Below are 13192 nucleotides of genomic sequence, written 5' to 3'. Positions count from 1 at the left end.
TATAATTAATGAAATTTTCCTACATATTTCTCAGGTAAAGAATAATTATTACTTTACCAATAAAACAAATATAATAATGAAATTTTTTCTATAGTCAAGGGACCAAAAGTAAAATTCTACCTACACCAAAATGCAGTCAAAATGATTTTAAGATTTCCTATATATTTTTCAAGTCAAAATAGTTTTTAGATTATATAATTAATGAAATTTTCCAATATATTTTTCAAGTAAAGAATAATAAATAATCTAACCAAATAAAAACAAATACAATTAAGATAGTTTTTCTATAGATTTGATAAATAATTATTAGCTTCATCACCTTTTCACCTATATAATGTAGAAAAAACATGATGATTTTGCACTCACAATTAAAAACAAATTAGGCTAAAGCAAAAATGGCTCCTTACTCAATCTCTTTCACAACATTTCTTGTTTTGGTTTTGATAATTGTTTGTTTCAAAAGTGGCCACTCTAGATCTTTAATCCCCATTGAAGATTATGATCCCCCAAGAGCAAGTCATTGTCATAATAATGGTGAATATTGGGTTTGTCCACCCCATAAAGGAGAGCATGTATCTAATGCGCTAAAACAAGAATTAACCATCAAAGATAGACGACCTGTAAGATCTGAACATGATTCTCCAATTTGGCATCCTGTTCCAACTTGGCATAAAGTTCCACCACGAGTACCACCACCACGAGTACTAGCACCACCGCCAAAACTAGAGTAGATTAACATATGTTCTAAAAAAATTATGTATGTCCATCTGCAAAATGATGGTTGTGTTGAATCGTTGGTGAATTTCAATTTCAATTTTAATTATAACATCTTTATTTCTCCCTTTGGATTGTTCCTTAATCTCTCAGTATTTCATACTACGGAAATATTCTAAACTTCCTAATGGATCAAAATGTTCTTAAAATAAGTGAAATGCATCAAATTTGTCCATTAATAGTTTGATCCAATCATACCCATCATTACTTAATTTGCCTAAAAATATTCTTATTTCTCACAAAACATAACAAAAAAAATGAATAAGTACATATTTGGACCTTAGGACATATCCCTTAAGGACATTGGCATATTTTAGAGTCTGTTTGATATTGTTATTGAGAGCCTATAAACACTTATTTTGAGAAAAAAAAACACTTTTTTTTGAAAAATAGGTGTTTGACAAACCTGTAAAAGTGCTTTTAGATGGAAGCAGAAACAGTTAGTCTGTTGTTGAGAAGAAGTTAAAAATTTTTGCTTCTTAAAAAAACAGAAGTAGAAAATTATTTTTTTCAAGACTAAAATGTCCCTTATATATATATATATATACACACACACCAATATATCTCTTATTACTTAATTAACATATCTCATATGTTTGGTTAAGTTTCATTCAATAATTTTATATTTTATTTTTATATAATAAATTTTATATTTTATTTTCCGTTTGTGAATTATTATTTTGTTTATTACTTTACGTATTATTTTACAAAGTTAGAAAATAAGAAGATGGTAACAACAATATTTTTGTAAGATTAGGAAAAAAAAACATAAAAATTAAAGATTTCTACCCTTCAAAAAATGTATAATATTGATTGAAAATTTGAATATGAACATTTTATTTTAATAAAAATAAAATTTTAATTTAATTTTTTGTAATAGATGTTTAAACTAGTTTCTTTCTATAAAATAATTTTACTATTAGAAGTACATTAATACTTGTCTTTAAACGTAATTTGACTCTCAAAAGCACTTTTTGAAAAAGATTAGTCAAATACAATTTACTTATAAAAAGCACTTTTCAAATGAATAGGCCCATTTGGATTGACTTATTTTAGGTGCTTTTAAGCCAAAATAGCTTTTAAGCAGTTTTGAAGTGTTTGGGTAAAGTTAAAAAATGCTTATAAGCACTTATTTTAAAGCCAAAAGCCATAAAAATAAGTCATAAGCCAAAAGCCAATCGAAACAGGCCCTAATCAAACACAAATTGCTTTTTTTCAAAAGCACTTTTCTAAAACGCTATTTTAAAAAAAAATACTTCTGCAAATAAACAGTTTTTAGCAACAATACCAAGCAACTCTTAATCTATAACTTCATTTATGCAATATTTTGTAAAGTTGCATTTATTAACTAATTAAATTAAATTAAGTGGATTTTTCATCAATCTAACACATCACATAGAATGAGTCATTGTTGAACAATTTAACATGTTATATAATGTAGGTTGAAATAGCTAGATGGGTTTGCTACCACTACTAAAAACATAAGCAAATAAGGCTAGGTATTTGTATTTTTTACTTGAAGTATCATCAATTATTTTTTAATTAAAACACATTGTTGAAGTTGATCAAATCAAATATTTTAATATAATTATCAAAAGACCTGTGATAAATTAATTTATCCGTAAAATTTCGTCCACATGAAAATTAACTCATTGATTACGAGGTTTATTTTGATAAATAATTTTTTTAATTCTAGTAGAAAACACAAACACTTAATAATTCAGGTATAAAATCACATAAATTTAATATTCCATAGTCAAGGGACCAAAATTATAATTCTCCCTACACCAAAATGTAGTTGAAATGAATTTTAGGTTATATAATTAATGAAAATTTTCTATATATTTTCCAAGTAAAGAATAATAATTAGTCTACCAATAAAACAAATATAATAGGGAAAGTTATTCTATAGTCAAGGGACCAAAATTACAATTCTCCCTACACTAAAATGCAGTCAAAATAGTTTTAGGATTATATAATTAATGAAAATTTCCTGTATATTTTTCAAGTAAAGAATAATAAATAATCTAACCAAATAAAAACAAATACAATTAAGATAGTTTTTCTATAGATTTGATAAATAATTATTAGCTTCATCACCTTTTCACCTATATAATGTAGAAAAAACATGATGATTTTTCACTCACAATTAAAAACAAATTAGGCTAAAGCAAAAATGGCTCCTTACTCAATCTCTTTCACAACATTTCTTGTTTTGGTTTTGATAATTGTTTGTTTCAAAAGTGGCCACTCTAGATCTTTAATCCTCATTGAAGATGATGATACCCCAAGAGCAAGTCATTGTCATAATAATGGTGAATATTGGGTTTGTCCACCCCATAAAGGAGAGCATGTATCTAATGCGCTAAAACAAGAATTAACCATCAAAGATAGACGACCTGTAAGATCTGAACATGATTCTCCAATTTGGCATCCTGTTCCAACTTGGCATAAAGTTCCACCACGAGTACCACCACCACGAGTACTAGCACCACCGCCAAAACAAGAGTAGATTAAACATATGTTCTAAAAAAATTATGTATGCCCATCTGCAAAATGATGGTTGTGTTAAATCGTTGGTGAATTTCAATTTCAATTTTAATTATAACATCTTTATTTCTCCCCTTTTTCTCTTTTTATTTATTATAAAAGCATCATTAATCTTGATCCTAACAATGAATTTTAGTTGAATGGTTAATGATGTGGTTCAACTTAGATTGAATTTATATATTAATGGCAACGATGTGAAGATTTAATTTATGCATTATTAAGATAATTAACAGGCTATAACACATAGCTTTATTATCCTTTTAAATTTAAGTTACAAATCAATAAAGATTTTCTTCAAAAATATTAATATGACTAAAACTTAATCCCAAATTTCTTAATTATGGTCCTTGAGAACCAACTTCAAGGTGTGTTCTAATACAAAAAATAGTGATAGTTGAGGTATAAAATTTGCGAAAAATTCATAATTTAGGTAGGTAAATAGAACAATCAATAATTGAGGTATGAAGCTCACAAAAAAATTTAATAATTTAGGTGTGTTTTTACGATAAAATAACTTGGCAACATATGATAAATCCTTTTTGTAAAAGCTTCTAAGTGATATTTTTTTCTTTTCTATTATTCTTTCTTTTAAAATCATAATATCTTTTGATTTTAAAGTGTATTACACATGTTTTATGCTACTATTACACATATAGTCCAATAATTCACATTTTTTAAAAGTTAGATGCATGCTCACATGTAAAATCCAAGCTCTTTTCACTTTAATTTTTTACGTTACACTTTTTTATCAATCTAAGATTTCTACGATATAAATGCAAAAATCTTGAACTTTCCATCACAAATAATAATAATTATTATTTTTACCAAAATGGGCTGTTCGATTTTAATTTTCGAGTTTGTGTTTTTAACTCTAATTATTGCAATTAGTTGTGTTAATGGCAATTATCAATGCCCTAATACCTTTGTTAAGCTTTTGCCGTGCAAATATTTTTTAATGGGAATGGGTGATATTAGTGGTCATTGTTGCAACGGTGTTAAGTGATTAATGAAAATGGCTACTTTTGATAATGATTTGAAGCTTCAAAGCATTTGTGAATGCCTCAAGAAAGAAGCTTTGGCTATTGGAGTAATTGAAGAAAGAGCTAAGCAAGTACCTCAACTTTGCAACATTAGCCTTTCTATTCCTAGTGATCCTAATGTGGATTGCAAAAACTAATATTTTCCTCCCTCTTTTAATAGTTGTTCACTTTTGATTTTACAAATTATTGTCATGTCAGTTTTTTTTTTTCATTTGGTATTTAATATTCGTGTTGGAGTTTGTCCAAATCTGAATTAGCGTGTACAAGGCCTTATCCAAACAAGAACCCTCTCGTTAAGGGGGTGAAGGAATTACGATTCACAAACCATCCCACTACAATCAATGTTGATAATTATTGGCAGTCAAAACAAATAATGTTTGTCGGTTATCCCCTTTATTAATTTCTTTTGTGATATATGGACCTTTTAGATTACACCCCCAGCCACAATTATTAATTTCTTTTGTGATATATGGACCTTTTAGATTACACCCCGGTCACAAATATATTGATTGTGAACTCAATTATGTATAAAAAAAATAGTATTTATTAGTTACTTTTTCGATCCTGAAATTAAAAATATAGCTATTACTATTATGAAGTTTCAAACTCCACAAGTAAAATTATTTCATGACAACAATGTCTTCGTACCGGTAAGGTTAATCATATACTAATCCTGATTAATTTGATTAATATTTGATTGAGGAGATTAAAAGATTCATCATCAACTAGAGTGTTCAAGCTGAAGAATTACAAGAATACTGAGATGATGGCATTCATAAGATCAAATTATAGTTATCATAATTACCATTCAATTTCCCATGAGAAACCTCTAATTGTCAATTAAGTGAATGTAAATTAAGTTCATGGCTAAATTACCATTTATTCTAATTTTAACTTAATATGATCAGTTTATTATTTTACGAATTGGTTTGTTTTTGGAAAATGCAGTGCTATAGCTCCATGAAGTGGAATACAGAAATAGCTAAGAAGACTATGATCATTTCATTAGACTTAATGTGTATTGTGTTTGAATATGTATGATATGATCAAATGTTTTATCTAATAAATTATTCAGGTTAAACTAAATTTGGACGGATAAAAATAAGATGAATTAATAAATAGAAACTAATACTCCATAAGAGTTGACAAAATGAAAACTCTGAACCGATGGCTAATATGAGACTTGTTGAAAAATTCAATCAGTTTTCTTTTTCTAGTAGGATTAATAAAATAATAGGAGTATTAGTTTCCTTTTTCTAACTTACCTAATTACAAATTGGAACACTATATATACGTGTGCGCTCTTAACTAGTTTTATCATTAGTATAGTTCTAGTGCAATTTTATTTACGTACATACAGCAAAAACAATGACAACATTCTACGTTCATCCATGTCAAAATCCATATTTTTTCCCAATTCCAAAAGTTGAGTATCGTCCAATTCAATTAACAGAAAATCGGTGATCCATAGACAACCTATTTTCATCCGCTAGGTTTTTTCGCTCGAGGGATGTATCAAGATCAATACTGATGGCAGCTTCATGCTAAATTCTGAGCGGGTTTGGAGGGGTGGCACGCGATGACAAGGGAAGGTGGTTGGGTGGATTCTATGGACGACTTGGCATGAGAACCACGTCGAGTCTCACAATTGAGTAATGGGCAATACACGGAGGTTTGATTTTGGCAAAGAATTAAGATTTGAAGAAGTTATTATCTAGACATATTCAAATGAAGCCCGTGTCTATGTCAGATGGGTAAGGTCTCGGAAAGTCATCCTGACCGCGCTGTTATAGAAGAATATAAGGGTCTTATATCCGAGCTTGGGATTGTACTGATTCATACTTTTTGAGACAGGAAAATAACTGCGCCGATCACTTGGTGACGTTGGGAATGATAGAAGAAGAGATGGGTAATAATAGATCGCCCACCACATTCCGTGCAATTTTTGCTTCGTGCGAACATGAACCACGTAGCATATCCTAGGTATCGGAAACATGTAAGGATCGTGAAGTTGTAAATCATTTGTAAAAATCTAAAAAAACTTTCATAATTAGGAGTGAAGATCAAATTTTAATTAAAAAAACTTGTTTTTTTTCTTCAAGTTTGTTGTTTAATTATAGTGTAAACCTTTTCTGAAAAAATGGAAACATGTAACTTCACATATTAATAATCATTCATATTAATAAGAACTAATTCAATTTAATAAAACGTTAAGTCTTGTGTTTATAATACGTTGCCTTGGATATTATCATAAAAAACTTTATTTACTAATGTGAAGATATAAATATTTTAACTCATAGTTCAAAATATATTTATTGTTAAAATGTAGGCATATCTTTCTTTATAAGTTTTAAATATTCTTTTTACGAACTTCAACATTATCTAAGAGAAAATAAATTTGTAAAATGCATCATTAAAAATTGTGAGGACCTAAAGCAATTGTTTTACTAGCCTCAACAAGTTGTAGCAAGAAGACTTGGTAAATGAACTACTTCCATCATCGATGTGAGATTCTTAATTTTCATTCGTCACCCTCGACTCTCATTCATTACCCCTAACTATGTTCGATCCCTACGTGGACAATCTATCTGGAGATTACATCAAGAGGCCTAACTTTGATACCATGTTACAAAAATGAATCTTGAGCTTAATTTAAAGTACAAAAGTTAACTCAACAGATGAGGAATGTCCAAACCATATTAAAGAGACCATTCATTTTTAAAGGGACGATGTGGAATTGTTCATAACATCGTTCACTACCACATTTCATGCAACAATTGCTTCTTCGATAATGGCCACGTAGCATATGCTATATATCCAAAACATGTCATTTAACGAGGGTTGAACGTTGAATCTCAAATAATAATGTTTTTTTGAGACTTTTCACTTAGACACTTAAACTTGGTATGTTGTTGATGGTCAATTTTTTTTGTCTAATATGACACTTATTGAATAGATTGAGTGTTCAATCAAAACAAACATAAATTTAAGTGTCTAACACGATAAAGTAGTAACTCTCCGAGGGCATGAAATGGTTTCTTTCTTAACTCCATTTTCCTTGCTTGTAGTGGCGGAACCAAGAATTCGAATAAGGATTAAACAACTTATGTATGCACACAAAATATGAAAAAAATTATTTTACTCTTAACAAAATTTCACTTCATTTTATAAAATTGATATAAACAAATGACAATCCAGGAAAGACACCATTATCAACACTCAACAGTGAAATACAATAAGTAGGAATTAGAAAATCAGCAAAACTTTTGACATCAAGGAAATAGATATATACTATATATATATATATACTAGTTTCTCTACGTATCGATCGCACAGATTTTTGTACATCTACGAACAAACACACAGTAAAAACCTTGTCGTTGACTGGGATTTACGAAATACCAATAGTTTTATTGAGTATCCAGAGTGTAAGAGACAGTTGAATCGCGAAAATTGTATGAAGCCATGTCCGATCTAACATGAAACCATACACCGTGATTCCAGCTTTGTTGTGCTCGAAGTATGTCACTGCAACAATTTTTTCCATAACCAAGATCAAATAGGTACAACGTAGTCAATAATGAAGACATGAAATAATTCAACGAAATAAACAAAAACGCGCTAGAGACTAGAGTTACCTAGTGCTTGTCTCTTTTGGTATGATATTGTACTGGCATGAATTGGTACCATATTTGTGTTGTCCAACACGTCGTCTCCATCTCCTTCCTCGTCTGTGTCCCAACTGGAATTGATAGGGTATACCATCTGAGGTGTCACGGTCCGAGCCATGGGAGTCTCCTCAGTCATGTCATCTAAGGTGCTGATTGTTGCACAAGCATGCCATTTGGCAGCAAGTGATGTAACAGCTTGTGCTTTGTGTGTGATCTTTGCTGCACTACGTAAGCACATGAAAAGTCCAGTTACCAGAGTAATTGAGCTCAACTGCATCGTAATGTGTATACAATGTCAAAACAGGACGGTAATAATGTTTGCAGCTACGTAATTAATAAAAGGAAATGAAACGGAAGGTGGGAATGAAGCATTACCGCAAGTTCACCCGCTGTAAAGATGTTCACAGTGGAGCTAGGCTCAGTAATAAGAAGCAGGGCAAGAAACTGGCTTATGGTAACTAGTATGAGAGTTGACAAAATAAAAACTCTGAACCGATGGCTAATGACGCGAAGATTTCTTCTGATTCGGAGATGTTCTATCATGATCGATGAGACATCAGATTCTTTCTCGAAAACTTGAGCAAACTCTTCCAGTCTAAGGATCTGCAGGGAGCATATTAACCGGAATAGGACACATACAAGGAAAGAAATTGATATCCGGTAGAGCCAGGAGCTTATTAACAGTATGCATACGAAGATATTGCTCAAAGCAGCATTGTACAGGTAAGGAATTTGGGTTCCCCCGGAGGAAAACCACCATATCTTGTAAATACTCTCAGCAATAAAAGAAGGGAGGACAAAAGATGACAGGATCTTCATCGACCTCTGCACGAAAAAAGGAGAAACTGTTATCCAGCTGAACACCCCAATAAAACAAAATATCACTAATTTCTCCCAAAAATAGCAAGGGCAACTTTGGTTAACAAACCAGATGTGTATCGAGGCCAACTTAGTTCCTATACAAATTCATGATTTGGGTTAAAAAGGGCCTAGGTAAATGTTTGGATCTTTACCAATAATAGAAAACGTCAAGATACGAATTTGAAGCGTTTTCCAAGGCCACTAGCCTCAGCAGTATTTGTCAACTCTAGAAATACTAACATTTTGTAATCCACTTAAAACTGATGATTCTCCAACGATTATCAAACAGGCTGAAAATTTTATCACGAATGCTATTTAACAGGACACCATTAGCTTAAATCATAAGAAAAAGCTATAAAAATCAGTTCTTTCTACTTATGAGAGAACTGTTGAATTGTATGACCACATTATCCAAAAGCTTAGACTAGAAGGATCATTTTTGTTTTACTAAATCATATATTCAACACCCCCCCTCATATGCAGGCATGATCCGGTTGATAGGACAAATATGTGTGATTAAGGGTTGAGTAAGATTGCAACCTAGGACCGTTATCATCTAAAAGCTTAAGCGATTAGAGAGAGGGCACCCAACAAGAACCTAGAGACTCAGCAAAGACATTTTGAATAAATCCCAAAAGCAGCAGTTCAAGTAATTCCTAAATCTAACTTAACAGCAGGGCAGAGCTAGAAGAGCGGAAGGGGTTAATCCAAACCCCCTTCACTGGAAAACCACATTGTATATAAAAGATCCAATCTTTTTCATACAAAGTAGATGTTGAGCACCTTGTTAAAAATCCTACATCCGCCACCGTTAACAACCATAATGTTATCGAACATGGTGCTTGCTTGTTTGTTGGGCTTAGTTAAGAAATAAAGCCGCGCCCTTGCTATCCACTATAGCTTTTAGCATGATAGTAAACACTTGATCCTAACACATAACACAATAGCTTTTGGCATGATAGTAAGCGTTTGATCCTAACACATAACACAATAGCTTTTGGCATGATATTAAACGCTTGATCCTAACACATATCGCAATAGCTTTTGGCATGATAGTAAGCGTTTGATCCTAACACATAACACAATCGGCAAAAGAAGAGTAAAACAAGAAAGGGGAAATGAACTTACATGTAGCTGTTCAGTGTATCCTTGTTGAACCTTTTCACTATCTTCATACAATTTATCAAGAAATAGAAACTTCCGAATCCCGTATTTCCGAGCAAAGCTAGAAAGACTAACAAATGATAAAGTTGCAAAAAGTGATAAAGAAACTTGAACAAGAGCATCAAAAGGTCTCTGATGCATAGTATCACAGGTTAAACAAGCAAACATAAAGTGAGATACTAATGGAACCCCAATTGTAAGAATGAAAAAAAGTGACCAAGAAAGACCAGCCCTCCATAGATTTGATTGATCAAGAAAAACCCATGTCAGAGCTGATTTAATCTTCTTGATTTCTTCAGAATATTCATGTATTGAATAACCTGAAGAAAGCAATTCTTTGTTACTCTGCAACAATAACCCTGTTTCACCTTCTTCCATTTTTACAAATTTCTTCAGCTAGAACTTACAACAAACACTTGTTGGGCATAATATGAAAAACCCAAAATACACCAAATCAATACAAAAAAACTTCAAGATTCAATTTTTTTAATTACCCCAATTGGGAATTACACTTGTTGGGCATAATATGGAAAAACCCAAAAAACACCAAATCAATACAAAAAATTTCAAGATTCAATTTTTTTAATTACCCCAATTGGGAATTTAGTAAGATAATCAAGCCTTCAAGATGTGACTTGAATCAAAAGCTATTTATATACAATTAATTAAGGAAAAGGTTGATACAGATGGAAAAATAAGCCTGGTAGTAGGTCTGTTTGATGTTGACAAAAAAAATCAATTCTTTAAGAAAGATTAAGAAAAACAAAAGATTGTTTTTTTACTTTGTAATCATGATTCCTTTTAGCAATTTTTGGATCATGTCAATTAGTAGATCCTTGTTTTTTTTTTTCCCACACTATTGACAAGTGTCTGGTATCTGATTAATTCGGATTCGTGGAAATTCAAGATTCAATTTTTATGAATTTTTATAGTGATTTCAAAGTTATATATAATAATAACTTATTTTACGTCAAGTATTTAGTGAATTTCTTAATAAAAGTAAGTGGTTTAGATAAAAATTGCTAAATTCTCGTGAATTCATGACTTTAAATAGTATCAACCTAATGTTTTAAGGGTAGATCTGCATCTACGTAAAACTAGACACCAATGTAATAGATCCACTTTGTTTGACTTGACATGAAATTTAAGAATAAAAGAATTTTTAAAAAAATTTGTGGTTAATATAACATATGAAAATTAGCGTGATTATAAATATCTCATTAATGATAAAAATGACATTTCAAATTAAATTTTTACTATCAAATGGAGAAGGTATCTTTTGAAGAATGAAAAGTCTTTTATCGATCATTAATAAGATGTGTGGTTTCATGATAATTCTTCTCTTCTTCTTTTTTTTGTCGAAAAAGCGTAATTTAGCATAGCTTTGAATGTAAGTTGGGCTTAACACGCAAAATCATTGTTTGAGCCGAACTAAGGAAATAGAGTGTCATGTAAATTGTGATAGACAACATATAAAATTTGGATAAAAAGTTGCTATTCTCGCATAAATTCATAGCTTTAAAACTAAATCCAATTTTAAATAAAATGCTTTCCTTTTATCAAAATTGATTCAATTCAGAACTCGAACTTGAAATCTATATAATTAAAGTAACTTTTTGGTGGGGTGTACCAATTTTTATTGGTATAAGAGATTGTGTGGAAATGAACAATGCCAAATGGAAAAATTATTATGAAGAGAAAAGAAGGTGGGAAATCACAAGTAGCATGATGAAGTGAAAGGTGAGATTTGGATTGCTGCTTCGTGAAGCTTTTTTGGAACATCAAAAAGTAAAAAAACCCCACCATCATCTATCTTTTCTTTTTTTTCGAGTTTCGTCTGTTTTAATATGTTTATCTGATTTTAACTTTGATATGAAATTTAAGAATATAAAAAAGAAATTCATTTAAGGAAAGTTAAAATTAGGAAAAAGAAAGAGACTTATTTTTTGAGTTTAACTAAAAAAAATTATATAACAAAAAAAATTAAAACGAAAGGAGTAATTATTAAGGGGTATTAATAAATAGTTAAAGCATTACGTGGTTGTTCATATGCAACATTTGACCTCCCAAACATTTTTTGTTTCGTGTTATTTATATTAATAAGATTAGGACAGATGAATAGAAATATAGTATATTGTGTTTTTTGCCAAATTTGAAATTTTATTATAATATATTTATTTGTTAGGTCCAAATTTGTTATTTATACTTATTGTATAATTTTTAATGTTATATAGTGCAAGCCTAAATTAATGAATTTAATGAACTTATAAACTACATATTATATATTTCCTCTCTTGGTCATGATCAATTCTTTTCACATGAAACAAAGATCACATTTTTCTCTAATGAATCCTACGTGACGTGAAGTTGAATTAGCTTAAACGTGAATGTAATATTTGGAATTTACTGATTACGAGTCAATTCAAATAAACAACAAATGAGTACATTAAGTGAGGTAAAATATTCTACACTGAAACGTTCTTTAATTTAAAAATTAGAATTAAATTTCTTGATTAAGAATAAGAGATTTCAACCATCTTATCTTTTGACTGACATCATTATTTCCTCTTTAACTAATCTAGACTCGTGCATGGTTGCACACTTTCACTTGAGTTTCAACTCTTAAAAAAATTATTTATATTTATCTAAGCTATCAAGCTTGAGTTTTTAAAAAAATAATTGATCGTACTCCTAGTGTAATTTATTATGTTGAATAAAGAGAGAAAAGGACAAATAATCCTTTAAAAAGTGCAACTTGTGATTGAAAGAAAATACTTGTCTATTAGAAAAGTAGCAACATTTCGTTATCAGCTCGGATGTATATGATATATGTTGCCTGTTGAATTGAAATTTGACTAATTCGAGTTAAATTTACTTTATAAAATAAAACTTTAATTTTTTTAATTAAAATTTACTTTATTTTCAAAACTCATATACATAAAATCTCTTGTTAAAAATATCAAAATAAGTTCTTATCATTCTGCCGCAATCTTTCCTAATGAAAAGGTTGCAACTTGCAAAACATTACAATCAATTGAAGAGTAGAGCACCATCATGATTTTGACAAATAGAGACAATAGTATTAACATCTTGTGTCTTCTTCATTTAATTAATTGCATTATATCTTGGTTT

The 13192-nt window shown here is 30.2% G+C and overlaps 1 protein-coding gene across 1 annotated transcript; it reads right to left on the bottom strand.

Moving 5' to 3' along the window:
- Positions 1-7620: 7620 nt before the first annotated feature.
- Positions 7621-10777, bottom strand: LOC125844147 (uncharacterized). The gene is made up of 4 exons (XM_049523407.1): positions 10025-10777; positions 8411-8860; positions 8003-8306; positions 7621-7892 (listed from the first exon to the last, which is right to left on the bottom strand). Exons 1-4 carry the CDS (start codon positions 10436-10438, stop codon positions 7756-7758), a joined length of 1305 nt encoding a protein of 434 aa, XP_049379364.1. The 5' UTR covers positions 10439-10777; the 3' UTR covers positions 7621-7755.
- Positions 10778-13192: the final 2415 nt, after the last annotated feature.

The sequence above is a fragment of the Solanum stenotomum genome, chromosome 11 (assembly GCF_019186545.1).
Source record: "Solanum stenotomum isolate F172 chromosome 11, ASM1918654v1, whole genome shotgun sequence".
Taxonomy (NCBI): domain Eukaryota; kingdom Viridiplantae; phylum Streptophyta; class Magnoliopsida; order Solanales; family Solanaceae; genus Solanum; species Solanum stenotomum.
This window is presented reverse-complemented; position numbering and strand designations above follow the sequence as displayed.